Below are 23,906 nucleotides of genomic sequence, written 5' to 3' on the forward strand. Positions count from 1 at the left end.
GAGAATCTAACATAGTAAATTAAGATTCCGTGAAAGCACAGATACTGTATTTGTTGGCTGTGCTTTAACGTCTCACCATACGACCTTGGGTTGACGGCCTGTAATACTCAACAAGCACTGACCGCTACCCTCACCCCCAACCGTCAGCACACACAGGCCCATTTAAGTCATTTCGTAAAAAATAACCCTTTTTTTAACTTTTTTAAACAGACAGAGGCCCTCGCAGACGGAAACAAGTCACCAGAAATCATCGTCCGTCAAGCAAACACCTTCCAGGGGCATTTTAGTAAATAAAAAAATATATATCTCCAATTCATATCTCCCTGTCTAATCTGTTGTCGTTGTTTATTAAATTGAAGCCGAAGCAAACGAACTCGCTCTCTCCAACTTTGCAATTTTATTTCGCTTTATATTTATCTCTCCCTTCCTCTATTTGCGATCTACTGGTTTCAAGCTGAGGCGGAGGCGGTGTTGCAGCAATTCGCGTCACCTCTTTGGGATCACTTTTCGTCTCTCCCTCCCTCCCTAAATTAACTCCATGGCGTCGGAAAATTTCACTGACAAAAACGTGGTGTTCAGAAAACTGAAAGCGAAATCGGATAACAAGGTTATTCCTTATTGATTTTGTTATGGATCTGATTCAGATCTGGAAATTTTATTGTTATTATATTGGATCTGGAATTTACGATTTCGTGTGTTTGTTATTAGATGTGTTTTGACTGTAATGCGAAAAATCCTACTTGGGCTTCAGTAACGTACGGGATCTTCCTGTGCATCGACTGCTCTGCTGTTCACCGTAGTCTCGGTGTACACATCAGCTTCGTTAGGTAAATTTATTCTATGTTTTTTTTAGTTCCGTGTTTAATTATCCGATTGTGCATTTAATTTAGATTTAAATGACAGTTTTGTTTTCTTTTTAAAGTAGAATGAAGCTTGTTGATGCACAGGATTGGTGCAAAAAGTTAATTTTATTTGGATCAGATAATGTGAAGTGAGAATCGTACGTGATAGATTTGGATATTAACCAATATGATTTTTTTTTACTGAGAGATAATGTGATCATTGCTTTGGAAAATTAAGAAGGGAACAATCAAGCATCACATAAAAAATGAATGCTTCCTCTTTAAACTGCCTGGCATCTTGTCAATTAGTTTGGACTAGGTTGTTGGGGTAGTTTTAGTTTTATTTCACTGCTGGATCAATGGTAGTGTATGGATGATTCTTTTTGCAAATAGACCTTTGCATTTTGGAAATAATGGCTGTAAAATTTAGAATGCGGTTGGTAGGATGTAACCAATGGCGGTAAAATTGAGATCTCAATTTGAGAAAATTTACTCTGGGTTTCTCTGTATCTATAGACTGGAGAGACATGTTCCAACTCCAAACCAAGTTTTGGTGATATCTTTGCTCCCATTAGAGTTATATATATTAAAATAAGGGTTTCTGTTTATCCTCTTTTCTTCTAGCATTTATTTTTCAGGAACGACTGTGATGCAATGTTATTTCCTATTCATATAGGTCTACGAATTTAGATTCATGGAGTCCAGAGCAATTGAGAACAATGAGCTTTGGGGGAAATAATCGCGCTCACGCTTTCTTTAAGCAGCATGGTTGGACTGATGGGGGGGAAATTGAAGCCAAGTATACATCTAGAGCTGCAGAGTTATATAGGCAAATACTTTCAAAAGAAGTTGCTAAGAGTATGGCAGAAGAAGCTGGCTTGCCATCATCCCCTGTTACTTCTAGGTCAGCCCAAGCAGCAAATGGACTTCCTGATGTCAAGATTAATGATGCTCCTAAAGAAATCTCATTAGGAAAACAAGAAACACCTGATATAGTTCGTTCCCCAAAAGCTTCTCACTCGGTTATTACCAGTTCTGTGAAGAAGCCGCTTGGTGCAAAGAGAACTGGGAAAACAGGGGGGCTTGGTGCAAGAAAGCTTGCTACGAAGGTAGGCTTTTGCCTCTAACTTGTAGAATCATCATCAGTTATCTTAGAAGCATATGTCAGCTTGGCATTTTTTACCTAGCCTGCTTCTTAATAGTACAGCCTTCAATTGCAGCCTAGTGAAAATCTCTATGACCAGAAGCCTGAAGAGCCAGCACTTCCTGTAACTTCCACAACTAACAACAACAACAACAACAACAACAACAACAACACAAAAGCTGGCACATCTTTTGCATCTCGCTTTGAGTATGTAGATAATGTTCAACCTGCTGAGATGATTTCTGGTGGCCCACAAGTGATTAGTCATGTATCTCCGCCAAAGTCATCAAGCTTTTTTGCAGAATTCGGGATGGAAAGCGGTTTTCCTAAGAAAGGAAGCTCAAACTACTCAAAAGTTCAAGTAAGCTCTTTAACATGCATTATCTGCTTATGGTCAACTGTAGAAAACCAGGCAATACTTACACTTCCAGCAAATAACCACTAGTTAATGCAATATCACCTAACTGTGACTTCTCAAATCTAGAGAATGCAACCTTTGAAAGGATCCAGGTGTTTATACCAGGCAAGAGTCTGAAAAAAATGGATGTCAAAATGATATTGAAATTTTTGGTTTCATCGACCAACTGAATTTTAGACTATTAATTAATTTGTTAGATTTTAATTCTCTTCCCAAATCTGGTTCAAATTTATGGTAAGTTGCTACCAATCAGCTTTTTTTTCCCACACTATATTCAATGCTTAAACAAATCAAAGCATTTCATATGCAGAGTTGAAAAGGGGAAAAAAGCCATTTACTTAAGTAGCACAAATTGAGAGTTTGTAAAATTTGTGAGGAATGTGAAAAGCATCTATGTCCTTCCATTATGTGCTTGCTAGTTGTTCTGTCAAATTGTACTCATCACTTCTGAGTGTTTGATTTTCAACAAAAACGAGGCATCATGACATTTAGCTTGCGATGACACTTCCAAACTGGTTTAAACTCTCTCATAAGCTAGTAAAATTGAAATTTCTTTTGAAGTTGTAGGGTTAAATTTGCATAATACCTGTGCTTAAGCTGCTATTTCTGCATTGTAATAATGTTGTGACGTTTTAGTGACTTTTTCAATCTCTTTTTTATTTTTCAGCATGCAAGTCTAGATTTTGCAAATTATGTCTGTCCAGTAAAAAGAAATAAGGGTCGTCAGTTCTCATGGAGTATTTGTGGGAACATCAATAGAGTGACAGCTTTGTGTTTTTACCTGAAACTACATAGTGGAGTTTTTAAGTTAATTTTATTTTGTATTTCAATGTCATTGTTTTGATTTCACTAGGTTTTTGTGTTGGTATTATAAAAAAGTCTTGAGTTGATGGGTTTCCTAATTCACTTATGTGCAAGTCTCGTGGTGCTTACTCTTACCTAAATGCTTTTCTTTTTAGCATGATTCTGTACTTACTGAATAATGGGTATATTAAATTTGTATTTTACATCATCAAAGGGGTGTTTATATTCTGTTATGAGATTACCTGTAAGTCATTCCTTTTCAATAAGAGGATTTAAAACACAGTTGATTTTGTCTGAGAGTTTATGTTTAAGAACCATGAAGATAAATATCATAGAATAGGTAATGTTTCTGCAGAAACCTTCTCTCTGTTGGCTGTGACACTTTTGTGTATCTCAATTTTTTCTTCTCTAGCTGCATATAAAAAGGATCTTGATATTAGTGGTGTTTTTCTTGCTCAGTAACAGTCTTGATATTTTATGTTTTCTATTATTTGTTAGCATTCTTGTCATCAATCACTTTACTTATGTTTTGGGAATTGCATGTGACATTGGAGATGTTATGCCCATTGTTACTGGAATTTTTCAGATGACACTAGTGATTTAGTCAGCAAGGAATTTGTTTGTTTAGTTCTGTACTTGTTTGTTCATACATCCTGTTATTATCAGATTCAGGAAACAGATGAAGCAAGAAAGAAGTTCTCAAATGCAAAATCAATCTCATCAGCCCAATTTTTTGGTGATCAGAACAAAGCTGATGCTGATGCTCAAGTTTCATTGCAGAAATTCTCTGTATGCCCTCTTGCTACCACTATCTAAATATATGTAAATTTTATTTTGTTTATAGTGACAGGTTTCAAGAATTTCATCCCATTCTCTCTGTTTGTTGTGATTTTACTACCGTTAGTTCATCCTTGTCTGCTCTGTCGGTCACTAGATTGAAATTATGGATCATTTTTTTTGTTCCAACCAGAAGTTTCTTTACTCAGCCAGGGATTTTCCCCCCCTGCTAACATCTACCCTTATCTGGGAAAAGAACTGTGGTTTTTGGATGATGTGAGTGAGAATTCCAAATTCTTACCCTTGCCTCCCCTTCCCATTCCAAACTTAGGTTCTAGCATGCAGGAAAAATGGCAAAATGCCGCGGTTACATAGAAGTGCTTTTTTTGCTGAACCAGTAGGCAATGAGGAGTCGAATCACCAATGGCTCCATGGTCTTCCGTGCAGTATCTCTCATATCAAACCTATACCACATGCCAGACTTGATGGAACTGCCTCATAAGCTAGACAATTCTTTCCACATACCATTGCATACATCCTATCTGCTTTAACTGTAATTGGCATCGACCAGCTCATTTCTAATGAAGGCCACGACCAACCACTAAAATCTTGCATTTCTTTCTTCTGAAATTTTATTTAAGGTTAAAGGGTGTAAGTTTTATGCTGTTTCAGGGCTCCTCAGCTATATCAAGTGCTGATCTTTTTGGTCAAAGCGATGATCAGTCAATTGATCTTGCTGCAAGTGACCTCATCAATCGGATCTCTTTCCAGGTAATGCTTTGCATGTTTTGGTGCTTAAATGTTTGAATGAATTTCTGTTAAGATAGGAAACACATGGTTTCTTTCACTTTTTTTTGTTTTTTTTTCACTTTCCTATATTTATCGAAGGTTTCTTCCCTTGTTTAACCTTCTCAGGCACAACAAGATATCTCTTCCCTAAAGAATATTGCAGGAGAGACTGGGAAGAAGCTCAGCTCCTTCGCATCAACCTTCATAACTGATCTTCAGGACAGAATCCTCTGAAGTTGATGGGCTGTGTTAAAAAATCTGCAAGTCTGCTACATTACCAATCAATATCTATGCAGTGGAATGTAAAATGAGTCCATATAAAATTCTTTTTGAAGAAAAATGAAAGTAAGACGTTTTCAGGCTTTTGATAGGTTTTCTATTATTATATTGTAGTGCAGGTTTTGGGATCCTTCCTGTTTTAGTTTCTTGGAGTGTACTAAAGAGATTTAGGAATTGATATTATAGACAAAGTGTTCTGTTGAAAATTAGCTGCATTGTCGTTGGGGCTAATATTAGGACACACGGCAGAACATTACTGGCCAATCCCAAGGAAACAGCAACTAATGCCTGAAGCTTTGTGACCTAATATTACTGATGGTGCAATACTTCCATCCTGCAGGCACTGTTTGGTTTGTTATGTTCTAGGTGTGCAAAATTGTGTTTAGTATATTTTAGCTAATACGATCGCTGATAATTTATGATTATTAAGGGTGTGATTTCATGTAGATCGTGGGTATTTTGATGATGGTGTTACGGTGTATAATGCCAACCTGGAGTGTTAGGATGGTGCTATATGCACGGGAAAGGGCAAAAAGAAAAATGATAAACAGTTGATTTACAATAGCAACTCTCTCTTATTTATTTTATTTAGCATAAATACTTACTTTATATTTCTTATAGCGTTTGGAACGAAAAAACAAATATATTTTTATCCAAAAATCTATAAGCGTATATATTTACTTATGGTGTTTAGATGGCTTTAAAAATGACCTCGGGTTAAGGTTGGAGATTCATACCATTTGTAGTGCAATATCATGAAGTCTAAAAAATTCAAATAGTTTAGGAATAGAGCTTCCGGGTTAAATAATCAGTTAATTAATTGGTTCTAGTAATTTCATCTATTTTTTTTAATCAAGGTAATTGATAGTTTATACTTAGTACTTGATAGATCAAGATGACTTGTGGCTAGTATTTGTAAAAGTTTTTTTTTTTTTGTGGAGGTGAAAACTCTTTAATACTTAAATAAGTATCGTTTTAGAGAGAGAAAATACAAGAATATGCTAGAGAGAGATGCTCTAAATATATATGTAGTAAATAATGAAAATTATGAACCTTTGATTTGAAAGTTTCATGGTATATTTATAGCCCATAAATTTTATCTTTTTGTGAAGAGGAGGGTTTGAAGTTTAATTTTATCCTGATAACATATAATGAGGTATAAATATCCATGACATCTATATTAATGTTTGATATAAGTATGGTGAGTTCCTAGAGGACTTTTATGCACCTAAAAGGTGTAGGGAGATTAGGGTCCAATAAGTCAGATGTAGCTGAGCCCGTGGAGGCTGAGCTCTTCCCCTAAGCTAGACCTAAGGGAGGAGGGTCATCCTCTTGGCCGTGCTCTAGGTAGAATGGTTATTCCTTTGAACGTGCCAAGGAAGGATGGTCGTTACCTTGGACTTGCCGGACTGTCAAGTCTAAATGCCTTGGATTTGACATGTTTACCAAACCCACGTTACCTTGAACTTGGCTAAATACCAAGTCCAAGTATCTTGGGTCTGACATATTCGTCATACCTACATTACCTCATTCCATTAGGCATGCCAATGGAGGATGGTCATTCTCTTGGGCGTGCCCAAAGGAGGATGTGCATTCTTTTGGGTGTGCTTGGGACTTGGCACGTTGCCAAGCCCAGCGCACCTTTCACTAGAATGTGCTTGTTTTCCTGAAAATTTATACCCGTAATTTTTTCTTGATCCAGTGTTTTTTTAGGTAAAGATATACTGATAAAAACTTGGTTCATCGGTAGTCTCCCAGTCTTTGCGATATAATAATATACAAGGACTTAAATTAATCTCCCGGTTCAGGTAGAGTAATGAGTTTTGCCCGTATAAAAAAGGGGGTAAGCTAGGAAATATGTAGAGAAATATGCATCTGTACTAAAAGAAATTCTTTTATATATAAAAGAACATGAAGTTGTAATTAGAAAATTTCTAAGAGATTGAGGGTACTATGCCCATCATCTATATAAATTTCTAAGTGGTTTTGTGAGGAATCCAATAAGGATGAACCTATACTTAGAAACTTCTAAGTGATTATAGGTTCTTGGTGAGTGGGAGCCTGTAGTTTTCCTAGCATTGTCATGGGGCTTAAAAACCATCTAATAAAGAGTACTCATTGTGATTTTTTTTTACGGGGCATGAGAGCTCTCATTAAAAGTGGCGATTACATGATGTTGTTATTTGTACTAGGAAGACCAATCACATCCATCTCTTGGAGATTGGTGCATACAACATTAGAGAGATTACATCTACTCCTTGGAGATTGGTGCATATAGCACCGAGAAGACATTTACCTCTTGAAGATTGATGCATATAACATCAGAAAAATTACATTTACCCCTTGGAAATTGATACATATAGCACTGAAGATGTTACATCAATCCTTTGAAGATTGATACATATAGCACTTGAAAGATTACATTTACCCCTTGAAGATAGATGCATATAGCATTGAGGAAATTACACTATCCTTTAAAGATTGATGCATATATAATCGGGGAGACAAAGTCAATCCTATTGAGAGTGGAGCATATAACACTGGGGAGGCCAAGTTCATGCCTTTCAAGGTGCATTATTGAAAGGCTCTTAGGCATCACCTGGAGAAAATAAAAATAGTCATTTTGAATAAGTCATTTATATATAAGAAACTTTCATTTTTATTCTTATTGGTTATGGTAAATTTTTATTTGAGCAGATTATTCGACATGAGGGAGACTCTTCCCTTTCCTTTAGATAATTGTAAAAAATACTTCACATGTTTTACGGTTTGAACCAACATTCCACTTGTATTTATTGAAAGCTTTTCAAAACCTTAAGGCTTCAACTGCATTTGTGAAGTTAGTAAAGCATAGCTCAAATTTGCTTGTCTCACCTTGAGTGGCTAGCACTACCTTAGTGAGGAGTCGGACTTGATTACAAAGTTGTTGAAGCTTTGTCTGGGCAGGAGTGTAAGTAGCAAAGAGAAGACTTGTCTCGCGTCGTAGCCTAGGTAGGTATTAGTTGTGTACCATGGAATGGTATAAAAATATCAAAGCAAGCTTTATGAAGAAACCAATGGTTTTTTTTTTTATCATTTTCCCACAGATGGCATCATTGATGAAGTCCTAAAAATCCAAATAGCCCAGGAATAAGGCTCTCGAGTTGGATAATCGGTTAATCAATTGGTCTTTACAATATCATCCATTCTTTCTAACTAAGGCAGTTGATAACTTATACTTGGTGCTTAATAGGTCAAGGTAGCTTGTGGCTAGTACCTATAAAAGATTCATTTTGGTTGAGGTGGAGGCTCTCCGATACTTAAATAAGTATCTTTTTAGAGAGAGAAAATACATGAATATTATGGATAGAGATGCTCTAAGAATATATATGCAATAGAGAATGGAGATTATGAACTTTTAATTTAAAGGTTTCATGGTATATTTACAGCCCATGAGTCTTGTTATTTTGTGAAGAGACGGGTGTGAAGTGTAATTTTATTATGATATCATTTAATGAGATATAAATATCTCTTACATCTATATTAATGTTTGCGAAATATGGTGGGTTCCTAGAGGATTTTTATACACCTAAAAGGTGGAGGGAGATTAAGGTCTAAGATGTCAGATGGAGCTGAGTTTATGGAGGCTAAGCTCTTCCCCTAGGCTAAACCCAAGGAAGGAGGGTCATCCTCTTAGACGTACCCTGATTATAAAAAAATCAAAATTCAGATTTTAATCTTTTTTTCACAAAAAAATAAAAAATATCATATTTTCAACCCCAAAACATATTTTAATCAACGTAAAACATCAAAATTAAATTAAATTTAAAAATAATTTTCAAGTTCCAATCTATTTTTTTCAGCTTCAACAAAGTTTGGAACCACCTTCATTAATTTTCTCTCTCGGACAAGAATTTATAAATACCAAAATCAAAGTTTTTAATGGTAAGAATTTTACACTTAATAACCTTTTCTTTTCTCAACTTCTATACTAATTTGTCTCTTTCCTTTTACAATTTATAATAATTGAAACATAAAAAAAATAAAGATTAGAACCAAAATGTAATACACTAAAAGAATAAGGACTAATTATAAAAAAATTAAAACTTAAGGAATGGAATTATAGTTTTGCACACCTTGTGGAAATGGCTGTATTTCATCTTTCATGTTGATCATTCATCTCTTAGTTTTTTAAATAATAAATAAAACTTTATCACGTAAAATTGACTGTTAATTTATAAATAATAAGTTAAAACTTTATCACATAAAAGTGATTGTTAATTTAATATCAAGATATTTAAAGTATGTAAAGTAAGTAATAGAAAATAAATAAATATTTTAACGCATAAAACAATAAAAAGTGTAATTTTAAAGGAATAAACTGAAAATAAAAATTAAATTATTTTTTTTAGAATAATCCGAGGCATTTAGAAGGAAAAGAAGAAGAAGAAAAAACTAGTTGTTTACTATAAAAAGAACTTCCTTCCCCTAGTGAAAGAGAGCACTCGGGGAGCCATAAAGAAAAATTAAAAAAATTTTAAAAAACAATTGGCGCCTCAATTTTCCCTCCAACACCCCGTTCTTGACCTTTTCCTTTTCCCTCCTCCTTCCTTTTTCAAAATCCTAACAAAATCCCCCAAATTATTTTCAACTCCAAATTTTCTCTGTTTCTTCTTTACCCAAACAAACAAAATCCTTTCACTTTCTCCTGGTTTAATGGAGGTTTCAACTGAAGCAGCCGTTGATGTGTTTTCACTGCCTTCTAAAATTGAATCCCTAGAGTCCAAATCTCTTATTGTTGCTGATGGGTTTTCTTCAAAGTCTCGGGTTGAAGCTCTAAATGACGAACTTATGGAAGACTCACACGACGATCCAGTGAATTCACCTGATTCTCTCAAAACCTTACCCGAGTTAAGCTGTGGAAAGCAGTGTTTGGTTTCTATATCGTCAAATTCAGGTGGGTTATCACAAATTTCGACTTCAACGCCTCAATCTGAAGAAACCCTAACCATTTCCTTGCCTTCTTCTCATATCGTATCCCCAGGTAACCAGATTTCGGTTCCTTCACAGTCAAATCAAGATGGGTCTGGGTCATTTTTAGCTAATGGTAATGAAGATGGGGTTTTATTGGATTCTGGCCACCGTTTGGTCGCTAGTTGTGATAATGATGATAGTGAGCCTAATTCACCTATGCAATTAGCACGTGAAAGGCTTGCTTCGAGCTCGTCTGATTCGAAGCTTGCTGATGGAAATGTTGAGGATGAGGAAGAGAGTTTTGGTAATGATGACGAGAAAGAGAATCCCAGGCGATTTTTTCATTATGACCCTTATTATCACGCAATGTATCATAATCAATGGGGACATTTTGATCCTGGGTTCCATGAGTATCATCCGGGTTTACCTCCTCCTTGGATTAAGAGGTTTCGCAGACAACCATGTCCTCAATTATGGAATCGTTGGGATGACAGAGAGAAGAGAAGAAATCAAGAATACATGCTTCCTGGTTTTATGCAGGAAACTGGACCTACTGGTGTGGTATGTCTAAGAGGTTATTATTTTGAATTTATTTGATGTGCATGTGTCTATTGATGTTTATCCTTTGAGATATTAAATTTTTGTTTTGTTTTTGGGTGTTGGTTTTGCAGGGTGCTGCGCTTTTTAATAAAGGAAACACTTGTTATATTAATGCAATCCTGCAATGCTTTACGCATACTGTGCCTCTTGTTCAGGCTCTTCGTTCTTGCAATCATGAAATGCCCTGTGAGTACCAGCTGTGGATATCCACTTAGGATCTGAATTGTTTGTACTGTTTAATTGAATTTCAGTTTTGGTATTTACTGCTGGACATTGGGAGTTTTCAGGCATTACTGAAGGGTTCTGTGTTCTTTGTGTTCTTCGTGATCACATTGAACTTTCTTTATCTTCGTCTGGAAAGATTCTTGAGCCTTTGAAACTTGTCAACAATTTGGAAAGTATCCTTTGCACTTTTGTTTATCATTGAGCAACATGTGGCAGTGGATTAATTATCTTAAGTGCATTATGAATTACTTTGGCCATTACATTTCTTGTGCATCATCATTTCGTGTAATTGTCATTTCTGTGCTACTGAATAAGTTTCAAGGGACTTTCAAGTACTCCCAATTGACCTTTTAGTATTGTGATTTTTCTCTTTATTTTTTTTAATACTGTTGGTGTTTTGGATACTTTGAACTTTAGATTTCTTCTGCAATGCCTATTTGATATTTTGAGGAAAATTTTCTGAAAATTTTGGACTTAAATGTGATTCTTAACCCATGAATAATTAGATATTTCATCTGTTTTTTGTCGATACCAGCAGGAAGATGCCCATGAATTCCTCCAATGTTTGTTAGAAAGACTTGAAAGGCATTGTTTGGATTCAAGCCTAACTGATGACAGCGCATCCTCCCATGATAAGAACATAGTTGAGCGGGTATTTGGAGGTCGTCTTGTTAGCAAAGTATGAGTCTGAGGAGTGAATTTTCCCATTTAATTCCCTTTAATTTGCATATTGCTGGTGTACAAAGGAAGTTTGAAGTATTCATTTCTCTACTTTCAATGCGTAGAACAAATGTCTATTTTGTTTATTATTGATTCTTGCCTTGGCATTGAATTTTAGTTACGATGCTGCAATTGTGGTCACTGTTCTGATAAATATGAGCCACTGATTGACCTGAGTTTGGAGATCGAAGATGCGGACTCTCTTCAGAGTGCACTGGAGTCATTCACCAAGGTGGAGAAAATTGAGGATTCAGAGACAAAGTTTACATGTGAAAGCTGCAAGGAGGAAGTTTCTAGGGAAAAACAGCTTATGCTGGACCAGGCTCCTTCAGTTGCTGCTCTTCATTTGAAGAGATTCAAGATTGATGGGACCTCTGTTGAGAAGATTGGCAAGCATGTACAGTTTCCACTGGAGTTGGACTTGAAGCCCTACACCAATGACAATGAGGACAGTGATGTGAGTCATGGATTACTAGTATCACTGAATAAGGATCACTTCCATTTTAAAAAGGGATAAGTGATCTTAACAAATCTTTAAATGGTAATCAAGATGAAGAGCATGGAAAAAGGCATGCTAAGATAATTTAAAATTGAAATCAAACTACGATTAGTGTCCATTTAATTGATCTTTTTACCTGCAAAGGTCAAATACTATGCTAGTCTGGGAAATAAATGATTGAAGACTCGACTCATGTCACATCAAAAAGTAAAATTTGTTGGTTTTGTTGTATTAGTTCGTGTTTTGTGAGCATTTAATAAAACTCTTCCATTTTCTTGACAGGAGGTGGGTTTCAAGTATCAACTATATGCGGTTGTGGTGCACAAAGGAGATTCACTTATGTCCGGACATTACTTTTGCTATATAAGATCCTCTCCAGACACATGGCACAAGTTGGATGACCCAGAGGTAATAAATACTAGATTCAATCTCTTTGCTGTTGATTGTTGTTGTTTTGCTTCCAATCTCCTTATAGAGTATGCCTCTGCTTACTTTTAAACCTATAAATGATAAATGATGAATGAGATTACATCATCGCTGGGTTATATTGTGTTATCATGTGGTTATTTTTAACTTCTGTCGGTTAAGTCAGGGTTTTTACCTTTTCCTGAGCACGGATTTGTCCTGAAGTGAAATTGTCACGACCCGAATCCCGGGTCCGTGACCGGCAACGCAGGAGCGGTGGCGGAAGGACACCCCTCCCGCGCTAAGCCTCAAAACAGACATATCAAAAGAATAATTTATTCAAAAATACGCAGCATTTCATAATCTTCAGAAATATTATATTTTTCAAAACTGATGAAACCAAAAAAATAGTTTAAAACTCCTCATCAGTAATTAAAACAAAAACAATAATCCATAACACTCATTACATTGTCAAAAATCCAAACTTAATTAAAATAAGGTAATAGTGGAGCGCCTAAGACATCGAATCAAACAGCCTTGAAAGATAAGCAAGGCATACCGACCCAAAACTGAAGAAGCAGGAACACTCAACAAGGTTCACCTGCTATCAGAAACTAAGAACCTGAAATAATATTAAGAATGAGGGGTGAGTTCAACCAACTCAGTGAGGGAATAATAATTAATATACATTTTAGATATTCTTGATATTAATAGTTTGCAAGATGATTTATCTTGATATACATATACATATACATACTGAACATATCATATACATACTAAACATATTATCATAACGTAGTGGAAATTTATCTTCATAGACATATACAGATACAGATACAGATACATACTAAACATATTATCATAACGTAGTGGAAATTTATCCTCATATACATATACATATACATACTAAACATATTATCATAAAGTAGTGGAATACATGTCAGAGATCAGATGACACCCGAAGGTGACCAGATGACACCCGAAGGTGACCAGACCAGATGACACCCGAAGGTGACCAGATGACACCCGAAGGTGACCACTGTGGGATGATCAGTCGCCACAGGCTGATGCCTCTCTCACCAGCTAGGTATACAGAATACTATGTGCACATAGGCTAACTACTCTCCGTTAGCATGGAGTTACTGACAAGTCCGATATCAAGGCATAATAGATATTTACAGAATCATCAGAGAAACGTATATCATATCAAATAGAATCTAGTTCGACAGATTGCGAATGCAAATTCCAGAATAAATGAGTACTCGGAAAATAAGCAACATATATAAATATTCAAGAAATTAACTAGTTGTACTCATTGTATAATCAACATACATATTTACTTATCATATATGCATATTAAAGATTATCCCACTCACCCGGAAAATATAGAACTAAAAGGAATGTCAGATGAAAGACCCGAAAAATCTATTGAGGATCGTTAGGAGAACCTACAATAAATATATGAAATATACTTAAAAGCAACTCAAAGAAACACAAATAAAAGATTTCAATGCATAAATGAAAACCAGGTTTAGTCTCCTAGGTTTAGGGACTAAAACAACAATTATCCAAAACAGGGATCAAAACGTAATTTTACCAAAACTGGACCAAACTGTAAATACATAACCATACTGAAATTTATCCATAATTCATCCTTATCTTTGTCCAGAATCTCGAATTATGCCCCAAGAGCCAAACTGTGATTTTATCAAAATTTTAGGGGTCAAATCGTAATTTGTCAAATTGGAGGACCAAACTGAAAATATCATATATTCCTAATTATACTGGAATTTTGCCCTTAAATCATCCTCAGTTCTGTTCAGAACCTCAATTTATGCCCCAGGAACCAATCTGTAATATTTCCAAAGTTTGGGGACTAAACTGTAATTTTCATAATTTGAGGGACCAAACTGAAAATATTCCAAATCAATTATCAAACTGAGATTCATCATCCTTAACCTCATAATAACACTGTCCAGAGTCTCAAAATACAGTTAAGGATCAAATTATAATTTTCCCAAAGTTTAGGGACCAAACTGTAATTTCACAAATTGAGGGACCAAATTGAATTTTCGTCATCTTCAACCTCAAACCCAGAATTTCACAGATTACCTACTGTCATCACCTGATTTCTAACACAATTTCACCATTCAAATAAAATCATAACTCAAAATCATCATCTTTACCTCCAATCTCTCACAATCAACTAATTAACCAATTACCCACAACAATCAACCCATAACCTTTCAATTAATTCATCAATCAAACTCAAAACACAATATTCAAAACCCTAACATTTATCAAAACAGAAATTAAGGCGTAAAGAACACAAATTTATACATAATCTTATCTTTAAACTTATTTCCTCCAATTCTCTTCTCCTCTCCTTTCCCTCTTTTCTCCTCTTCTTCTTCCCTTTTTCTTCTCTTCTCCCGTCAGTTTTTCACACTTAAAACACAGCTCTCCTCTTCTATTTTCTTTTCTATTTATATTTATCAACTCTTTGTTCAATTACTATAATACCCCTTATTCATTTATACTCATTTTTAGCCTTTAAGGGCTTTATTGCCTTTTACCTACTCATTCATTTACAAGACATCACAATCTCCCCACCTTATAAAAGTTTCGTCCTCGAAACTTAAAATTTAAAAACCAAAGTCTTACCATCATGATCAAACAAATTATTTAAAACTTATCTCTAAAATTGTGTTTCTTAAACTATCATTTAGAGTCCACTTCAAAAATCAATAAATAGCACCATGCTTTCGTTGCGCACTCTGATATATCCAATTATAAAAATATATCTCATGTATAACTTTTCTTAATTCATATCCCTCAAAATCAAACAACATACCCTTCAATTTCTCTTGAATCAAATTTTCTCAAACAACTTATCCCAAATCATATCTCTTCAAAAAAATCAACTTGGAAGAAGCTTAGCTGGATGAAAAGTTGTTATAGGGTTTCTAATATTACCTCAAATGATAGTGCTTCTCTTGAAATTGAAGCAAAAACATGTTCAACAAGAAAGAAAGAAAAAAAAAATTTTTCAAAGATAACATGGGACTTAAGATACCCTACTTAAACTTGACATCTCAAATTTCAATTAATGATTGTGAAAACATAACGAGGGAGCAAGTAGCTAAAGAAAACATAGATGCGGATGATCCCAGGAAAAAATGAAAGGCTTCAGATGTAATTTATGAATCCAAAGATCATGGTATTGAAGAGCTAATCATAAGCAAGATTAAAAGAGGAAAATGAAAAATCCTCAGAAATAGTTGAATTTCTAGGTGCTGAAGCAACAATAAATGAAGTTGTTATCGACTAAAATTCTCCAGAAGTCATATAAAAAAAAAAGAGCAAGGAATTTCAACAACAACTAATAGAAATGTAGAAAATAAGAATGTGGAGTATCTGAAGATTATTTGAGAAAAACAAAAGACATATCCTTGCAAGAAGATGATCGTAGGGAATATGACATCTCTCAATTGAAGCTTTAATATAATAAAGATATACAAAATCAAAGTCCAAATGAGGTACTATAAGAAGAATGTAGAACTCCTGATGAAATTAAAGAAGAAATTAAAAACGGTCCAAAATTAGTATCCATGACTAATTCTCAAGGTTTGAAGCACTAAAAGAAGATGAGAGTTTCAAGTCAAATTGTCCCAGAAATTAGACATTGGCAATGACATTTCTTTGGATTGCGAGTCTGAAATGATTATTAAGAATATTAAAGATTGTGTGTAAGTGAAAATACCAGCTGATTCATAAAATCGATCTCCACCAAAGATAACAGGAGATATATGTTTGCATAAGGATGAAACCAATGAGCTTGAAAACTCAGGATTTGAGGTTGAACTCAATACAAACATACAAAAGGATAGTATAAATAAAGTCCAAGTAAAAGAAAGCAAAAGCTCATATAATGCCTTAAAATTACAAACTCCAGAATATGGAACAAGCAAAGCGGCTTTTGAATCTATTTTAAAAGTTCATGACCACAAAGCCTTCATTGCATAAGAAAGAACTGACGTCAACGAAAATCATTTAGAGGTAGAAATAACTGATTTGGTGGCAGAAGAGAATTAGAGTAAGAAAATAATTAATATAGCTGAAATCATACTTATGGTTCAGAAGTTAAATGCAATGCAGATATGCAGAGAACTATTCAAATGAATTCGATAAGAAAGAAGGCAAAACACTAGATGAAGATTCAACACCACAACCTCAATGATGTGAAAATAGATAAAAGATAAAGAATATCTCTACCGGAAAGTAACAAAATGACAGAAAGAAAAGAAACATAAGCTTTGAAGAAGAATTTTTTTTTTTTTCCAATCTTAAGGTTGAGACGAGTGAAGATGGGTGTCATACCCCAAAGCCGTACCGACACAATTGACATATAATCGAGAGGATCACCATAGACCATGATAACCATGTAAACCCCTTACATACATATCATACATAACCCGAAAGGAAAACTTCAAAAATAAATTTTATTAATCAAATATCGTAATCCAATATTTCAAGTCTGTACTAGATTGTACATATAATATTCATACCATCAATATACCCAATTCAAGATAACCATATTAATCACCATATAGATCATAATCAAAAGACTATAATAACAACCTTAATAAGAAATTCTCCAATAACTGTCTCATCATCCATAACTGATTAATCATATTTCAACTTTCTCTTACATTCAAAATAAATATTGTGAAAAGAGATGAGCTTCTACGACTCAAAGAGTAATCAAAATAAATACACTTGGAAAAATATTATCAAACATATATATTTCATAGAATATTTCCAGCCATATATATATCATAGAAAAAGACTATTAGACATTTTTTTTTTTTTCAGAATACAAAATACTATAAGTTGTTCAAATACTCAAAGCACATACTTACATCCAATATACACTCATTAACATTATTTGTTCATATACATACTTTTAAAGCATGACATGTCAGAAAATCAAATATAAATAGAGTATACAAATCCATGTGAGGCCTTTCACACAAACTAATATTGATATTCCAACTTGTTTAACTCAAAAATTCATATCGATTTATATGTCAAAAAATCACTCAAAAATTCATGTAAATTTTATATTTCAAAATCATACAATAACAAATCAGATATACAATATAATATTATTCTTCTAATAATTCAAAGTACTTTTAAATAATACTTATAATAATTACTCACTCCATATCACACAAACATATCCACATACACATATTTCATAAATACTTACAAGATATATTTCATACTCATATGCGTATATTATACAAATACTTCCAAAAATATACGTATACCAAATACTTATGCTTAAGTATTTCCAAGAAATATTATTACTCAAATACATATATTATACAAATACTTTCAAATATATATTTATATCAAATATTTTCACACACACAAGTATTTTCTCACACGTATGCAAAACACATATACCACATATATTATATCCAAGAATATACTTATAACAAATATTATCACATGTATGAAAAACACATATATTATATATAGTATATTCAATGATATATTTATATCAAATATTTACATACATGTATATTTCCTCACATGTATATCAACACAACAATAAAAAAAAGTTCAAAACAAAAAGACAAAGAGGAATCACAACTAGACGAGAAGGATCCTAAGCTCCACATATTACGGGGGTTTTAACAAACCAGATTACAAGGTTTTAGCAAAACCAGGGTACAGGGTTTTAACAAAATTTTTTTTTTTTTTTATGAGATTTTAATAAAACCGAGCTCTGATACCACCTTTGTCACGACCCGAATCCCGGGTCCGTGACCGGCAACGCAGGAGCGGTGGCGGAAGGACACCCCTCCCGCGCTAAGCCTCAAAACAGACATATCAAAAGAATAATTTATTCAAAAATACGCAGCATTTCATAATCTTCAGAAATATTATATTTTTCAAAACTGATGAAACCAAAAAAATAGTTTAAAACTCCTCATCAGTAATTAAAACAAAAACAATAATCCATAACACTCATTACATTGTCAAAAATCCAAACTTAATTAAAATAAGGTAATAGTGGAGCGCCTAAGACATCGAATCAAACAGCCTTGAAAGATAAGCAAGGCATACCGACCCAAAACTGAAGAAGCAGGAACACTCAACAAGGTTCACCTGCTATCAGAAACTAAGAACCTGAAATAATATTAAGAATGAGGGGTGAGTTCAACCAACTCAGTGAGGGAATAATAATTAATATACATTTTAGATATTCTTGATATTAATAGTTTGCAAGATGATTTATCTTGATATACATATACATATACATATACATACTGAACATATCATATACATACTAAACATATTATCATAACGTAGTGGAAATTTATCTTCATAGACATATACAGATACAGATACAGATACATACTAAACATATTATCATAACGTAGTGGAAATTTATCCTCATATACATATACATATACATACTAAACATATTATCATAAAGTAGTGGAATACATGTCAGAGATCAGATGACACCCGAAGGTGACCAGATGACACCCGAAGGTGACCAGACCAGATGACACCCGAAGGTGACCAGATGACACCCGAAGGTGACCACTGTGGGATGATCAGTCGCCACAGGCTGATGCCTCTCTCACCAGCTAGGTATACAGAATACTATGTGCACATAGGCTAACTACTCTCCGTTAGCATGGAGTTACTGACAAGTCCGATATCAAGGCATAATAGATATTTACAGAATCATCAGAGAAACGTATATCATATCAAATAGAATCTAGTTCGACAGATTGCGAATGCAAATTCCAGAATAAATGAGTACTCGGAAAATAAGCAACATATATAAATATTCAAGAAATTAACTAGTTGTACTCATTGTATAATCAACATACATATTTACTTATCATATATGCATATTAAAGATTATCCCACTCACCCGGAAAATATAGAACTAAAAGGAATGTCAGATGAAAGACCCGAAAAATCTATTGAGGATCGTTAGGAGAACCTACAATAAATATATGAAATATACTTAAAAGCAACTCAAAGAAACACAAATAAAAGATTTCAATGCATAAATGAAAACCAGGTTTAGTCTCCTAGGTTTAGGGACTAAAACAACAATTATCCAAAACAGGGATCAAAACGTAATTTTACCAAAACTGGACCAAACTGTAAATACATAACCATACTGAAATTTATCCATAATTCATCCTTATCTTTGTCCAGAATCTCGAATTATGCCCCAAGAGCCAAACTGTGATTTTATCAAAATTTTAGGGGTCAAATCGTAATTTGTCAAATTGGAGGACCAAACTGAAAATATCATATATTCCTAATTATACTGGAATTTTGCCCTTAAATCATCCTCAGTTCTGTTCAGAACCTCAATTTATGCCCCAGGAACCAATCTGTAATATTTCCAAAGTTTGGGGACTAAACTGTAATTTTCATAATTTGAGGGACCAAACTGAAAATATTCCAAATCAATTATCAAACTGAGATTCATCATCCTTAACCTCATAATAACACTGTCCAGAGTCTCAAAATACAGTTAAGGATCAAATTATAATTTTCCCAAAGTTTAGGGACCAAACTGTAATTTCACAAATTGAGGGACCAAATTGAATTTTCGTCATCTTCAACCTCAAACCCAGAATTTCACAGATTACCTACTGTCATCACCTGATTTCTAACACAATTTCACCATTCAAATAAAATCATAACTCAAAATCATCATCTTTACCTCCAATCTCTCACAATCAACTAATTAACCAATTACCCACAACAATCAACCCATAACCTTTCAATTAATTCATCAATCAAACTCAAAACACAATATTCAAAACCCTAACATTTATCAAAACAGAAATTAAGGCGTAAAGAACACAAATTTATACATAATCTTACCTTTAAACTTATTTCCTCCAATTCTCTTCTCCTCTCCTTTCCCTCTTTTCTCCTCTTCTTCTTCCCTTTTTCTTCTCTTCTCCCGTCAGTTTTTCACACTTAAAACACAGCTCTCCTCTTCTATTTTCTTTTCTATTTATATTTATCAACTCTTTGTTCAATTACTATAATACCCCTTATTCATTTATACTCATTTTTAGCCTTTAAGGGCTTTATTGCCTTTTACCTACTCATTCATTTACAAGACATCACAGAAATTGTGGTGTCACTTCCAACAGTTATCTTACAAATTTCTATTTATGTTTTTTCATAGGCCATCCTTTTCTTGATTTAAACATTTTACCCCTCTAAAGTCAATTGTTTGGAAGGTATCAAACCAGCGAAGTCCTCAGGCTTCCTATCTGCTGGATAAATAATATTTTTGAACAAATTTTACCAGCATCATTTGTGTTGAGCATGGGTGCGTTCCTGTGTGTGTTTAACGGAAGAGATTGGAAATATTTATTCTGTAATTCTGCCTGTAATACCTTTAGAGGGTTGATTGAGTTGGGTGTATTAACTATTAGTTCTGAAATGATGGTATCTCACAAAACTAAATTAACTGTCATATTTTTCAGGTCAGCAAGGAACAGGAAGAATTTGTGCTCTCTCAAGCTGCCTACATTCTGTTCTATGCTAGGGAGGGTACACCCTGGTGTTCAAGTTTGATCAAACCACAAGAGCTTTGCTCAGATCCCAGAAATTCAAATACATCACCCAAGTCAGTTCTAGATAATGTTAACCGTGAATGCATTGGTGTAGGGAATAACAAAAGTTCTGAGACCAATGTAATTAAGGATGCCATTGAGGCAACTTCAACTCACATCTCTTTTGAGAGAAAGTTTGAAGAGAGTGAATCTAGAGTTGAGACTAAGGGAAATTTTGCTCAGATTTCCCCTGCCAATAGACCAAACTTTCATCGCATTGTGTCTATAGATGAGACCCGCATGGTTGATGTTTCTGTGCCACTTGGAGTAAGTGATTACCACGATGGAGTTTTGCATGATGAGATGTTATGTTTTCCACCTTCTGTTGAAGAAGATAACTGCAATCAGGGTGCTGAGAAAATTGAAATAAATGGTGATCTGCATTCCCCAACTCCACACAGATCACCCACTCCAGATAAAGGACTGCCAGGTAAAAGAGTTTATTCCATCAAAGTCTTTGCATAGTTCTTTCCAAGTCAATATATCTGAAATGAGATGAATGGAACTTTTCAGAAGCCAGACATCGTATTCTGCGAGATCATCAGAAAGGGGAGAACCGGTTGAATTGTAAAAGATCATCAAAAAAGGTCACAAAGGATTCACAGACAGCAGAAGCTCTTAGATGCATCAAGAGAATGCCAACTGCAAGGGGCATGAAACTTATGGCTGCCATGCTTCCTAGGAATGACAAGATAAGACCAAGATCATCTCCATGTAAAAGGGCCAGCCCTCCTGGTTCTCGCTGCAAACCCAGCATACGCATGGCAGTTATGCGTTGAATAGTTGAGGATTGTTTTATTTTACTGGCTTGGTCTTTGGCCAACATAGAAGCAATATACTTCAAATGCTAAGTTAATGCCTCATAGTGATTATTGCCTTTCTGAGCTGCATGTTGACTACTCTGTTTCCCATGTGTTGGGAAAGTAGGTACTCTGGTCTCTTAGGTTTGGCTATACGTTTGGTCTGGGAAATGTAAAGTTCAATTGAAATGAAGTTTACTCTTTTGCAACCTTGCTTTCGAATTTAAAAGTGGCCTCTGTTACTAGCACTTTGAGCTTTGAAGCACACATAAATATGGCGTAGAATTTGTGTTGGAAATAAATGATAGAGCACTCGGCGCCTGTTCAGTTTGTATATGGGGCTGTTTACTGTTTTTAGCTTCTGATCAAGCTAGTTAGACTGAATGTCAGGGTACTTGGGACTCAGGAGGGTTAGGTTTTTTTTATTTTATTTTTAAATACCCATCCATATTTATACTCAAGACATTTATGCAAAAAAAAAAAAAAAAAAGAACAAGATTTAGGGTTCTTCCCTATTGAAAAAAATAATAAAAAAATTCAGGTCCGAGTTTTTTCTTCCCAGAGTTGACATGAATGAAAGATTAACTTGAAATAAAAAACAGGTAACAATACATGTTAAAACCGCTATTTGACATGCTTTCTCAGTCATCTTATATACCCATACAAAGTTGTGAGCTGACTTCAATCGTATTTGCTGATAAAAGCTTCTAGTTTCTTTCTTTTTTGATTAAAAATAAAGCTTTTAGTTTCTTTCGTCACCGATAATATCATGGCAAGGATGTTTCACTGTTGTGTCACGATCCTTTTAGCCTTACTATGGTGTATCTGTACATCATGCCAGCTGCAGACAAACTACAAGCATGTAGCCTTGGTTCCATGTTGAAATTTAAAGATAAGCATCATGGAATATGCATAGGATGCCTTTGTTCATATCAAGAACTTAACAAAGCTGATCCTAGGTTCCATCTGAATTCTAAGGCCTCATTTTGGTTGTTCCGCTACAGACAAAAATGGAACTAATTATAAAAGTATCACAAGACCTTCATCCTAAATCTTTCCTTTTCTTCTTTCCATAAGGAGCGTTTGATATATTGGCAAAGCAAACGAAAGGCTAGTCAAGGTGTCACGGCCACCAAGTTTAGTTAATTGACATGGCTGATTCATTCACAAGGGGAGAAAGTAGTCACCAAGGAAGGCCAGAACCTTTGAGAAGCAGCCAGTTGCCGGAAAATGCTAGCACTACCACTCAGGTGGTCCTAGTCATGGATGGACTCAAGGAGTTCACCATAAAGCCGCTTAAGTGGGTTCTTGAGAATATTTCAGCATCCGGTGGCATTAATGTCACTCTCCTTGGAGCCATGCCGTGGCTCAATATTCCTTGTCAGTATCTAATTTATTCTAATCTTCTTGAAAAAATTCATATCTTGTGCTGTTGCATATTGTTTGAACAATTGATGAAATGTTTAGTTCATAAGGTGTATAACCCGGGGCTTAATTTTGCCTTCTTAGTATCTGCAAAGACGTGGCAAGGTATTTGGGCCGTGGGATTTGAAGAATTAGCTATGGCCAAAGAACAAGGTGATGAATGGAGGAGTGATTCTAAATATGTAAAGCTTCAAGCAATTCTTGACCTCTGCAAGAGATTTGGGGTATGAATTAGCCATGCCACATCACTCATTTTATATTGAAATTCCTGCTAATTAGTTCACATGTAATTTATGCAGGTTAATGTGCCACAGAAGGAAGTTGTGATGGGTTATCCCTTGAAACTGATGGTGGTTGAAAAACTTAAAAGCCTTAATGCATCATGGGTGGTTTTTGATAGGTAAAAAAATAACGAGATACGGTCATTGTTGTACATTTTCTCTAGGGCCATGGGGATTTTTGCTGATTTAATCTGTTGTGCTTAGTAACAGGCATCAGAGAAGAGACATGGAATTCATTGCAGATAAATTTCCATGTAACATGGT

General features: G+C 34.7%; 2 protein-coding genes and 2 long non-coding RNA genes across 8 annotated transcripts; 3 read left to right on the forward strand and 1 right to left on the reverse strand.

Annotated features, from left to right (window-relative positions):
- The first annotated feature begins 220 nt into the window (after positions 1 to 220).
- Positions 221 to 5,499, forward strand: LOC133674739 (probable ADP-ribosylation factor GTPase-activating protein AGD8). 2 transcript variants are annotated; one of them, XM_062095951.1, is made up of 7 exons: positions 226 to 607; positions 709 to 827; positions 1,519 to 1,951; positions 2,063 to 2,347; positions 3,875 to 3,997; positions 4,658 to 4,756; positions 4,901 to 5,499. In XM_062095951.1, exons 1-7 carry the CDS (start codon positions 539 to 541, stop codon positions 5,006 to 5,008), a joined length of 1,236 nt encoding a protein of 411 aa, XP_061951935.1. In that variant the 5' UTR covers positions 226 to 538; the 3' UTR covers positions 5,009 to 5,499. The 2 variants fall into 2 exon arrangements, with proteins under 2 accessions (XP_061951944.1, XP_061951935.1); XM_062095960.1 differs by lacking the exons at positions 4,658 to 4,756; positions 4,901 to 5,499 and having other exon boundaries at positions 221 to 607; positions 3,072 to 3,919.
- A 4,059-nt stretch (positions 5,500 to 9,558) lies between these two features.
- LOC133679920 (ubiquitin carboxyl-terminal hydrolase 21-like) lies at positions 9,559 to 22,145 on the forward strand. Of its 2 annotated transcripts, XM_062102669.1 has the most exons (9): positions 9,559 to 9,989; positions 10,077 to 10,567; positions 10,678 to 10,792; positions 10,894 to 11,004; positions 11,338 to 11,510; positions 11,670 to 12,008; positions 12,333 to 12,458; positions 21,008 to 21,566; positions 21,650 to 22,145. In XM_062102669.1, exons 1-9 carry the CDS (start codon positions 9,749 to 9,751, stop codon positions 21,913 to 21,915), a joined length of 2,421 nt encoding a protein of 806 aa, XP_061958653.1. In that variant the 5' UTR covers positions 9,559 to 9,748; the 3' UTR covers positions 21,916 to 22,145. The 2 variants fall into 2 exon arrangements, with proteins under 2 accessions (XP_061958653.1, XP_061958646.1); XM_062102662.1 differs by having other exon boundaries at positions 9,559 to 10,567.
- On the reverse strand, positions 12,776 to 20,639 carry LOC133679935 (uncharacterized). Of its 3 annotated transcripts, XR_009836237.1 has the most exons (4): positions 20,391 to 20,639; positions 19,417 to 19,488; positions 13,832 to 13,903; positions 12,776 to 13,077 (listed from the first exon to the last, which is right to left on the reverse strand). It is a non-coding gene; the product is annotated as an uncharacterized LOC133679935 (long non-coding RNA). The 3 variants fall into 3 exon arrangements; XR_009836235.1 differs by lacking the exon at positions 12,776 to 13,077 and having other exon boundaries at positions 13,086 to 13,903; XR_009836234.1 differs by lacking the exons at positions 12,776 to 13,077; positions 13,832 to 13,903 and adding an exon at positions 14,872 to 18,656.
- LOC133679947 (uncharacterized) lies at positions 13,369 to 20,200 on the forward strand. Its single transcript, XR_009836239.1, has 2 exons — positions 13,369 to 13,487; positions 19,052 to 20,200. It is a non-coding gene; the product is annotated as an uncharacterized LOC133679947 (long non-coding RNA).
- Positions 22,146 to 23,906: the final 1,761 nt, after the last annotated feature.

This window comes from Populus nigra, chromosome 1 (assembly GCF_951802175.1).
Source record: "Populus nigra chromosome 1, ddPopNigr1.1, whole genome shotgun sequence".
In the NCBI taxonomy this organism is placed as follows: Eukaryota; Viridiplantae; Streptophyta; class Magnoliopsida; order Malpighiales; family Salicaceae; genus Populus; species Populus nigra.

Coding starts and splice junctions, on each gene's coding strand:
- LOC133674739 (XM_062095951.1), top strand. CDS start 539: ATGGCGTCGGAAAATTTCACTGACAAAAACGTGGTGTTCAGAAAACTG. Junction 828..1,518: donor GTACACATCAGCTTCGTTAG/GTAAATTTATTC, acceptor CTATTCATATAG/GTCTACGAATTTAGATTCAT. Junction 1,952..2,062: donor CAAGAAAGCTTGCTACGAAG/GTAGGCTTTTGC, acceptor CTTCAATTGCAG/CCTAGTGAAAATCTCTATGA.
- LOC133679920 (XM_062102662.1), top strand. CDS start 9,749: ATGGAGGTTTCAACTGAAGCAGCCGTTGATGTGTTTTCACTGCCTTCT. Junction 10,568..10,677: donor AAACTGGACCTACTGGTGTG/GTATGTCTAAGA, acceptor TTGGTTTTGCAG/GGTGCTGCGCTTTTTAATAA. Junction 12,459..21,007: donor ACAAGTTGGATGACCCAGAG/GTAATAAATACT, acceptor CATATTTTTCAG/GTCAGCAAGGAACAGGAAGA.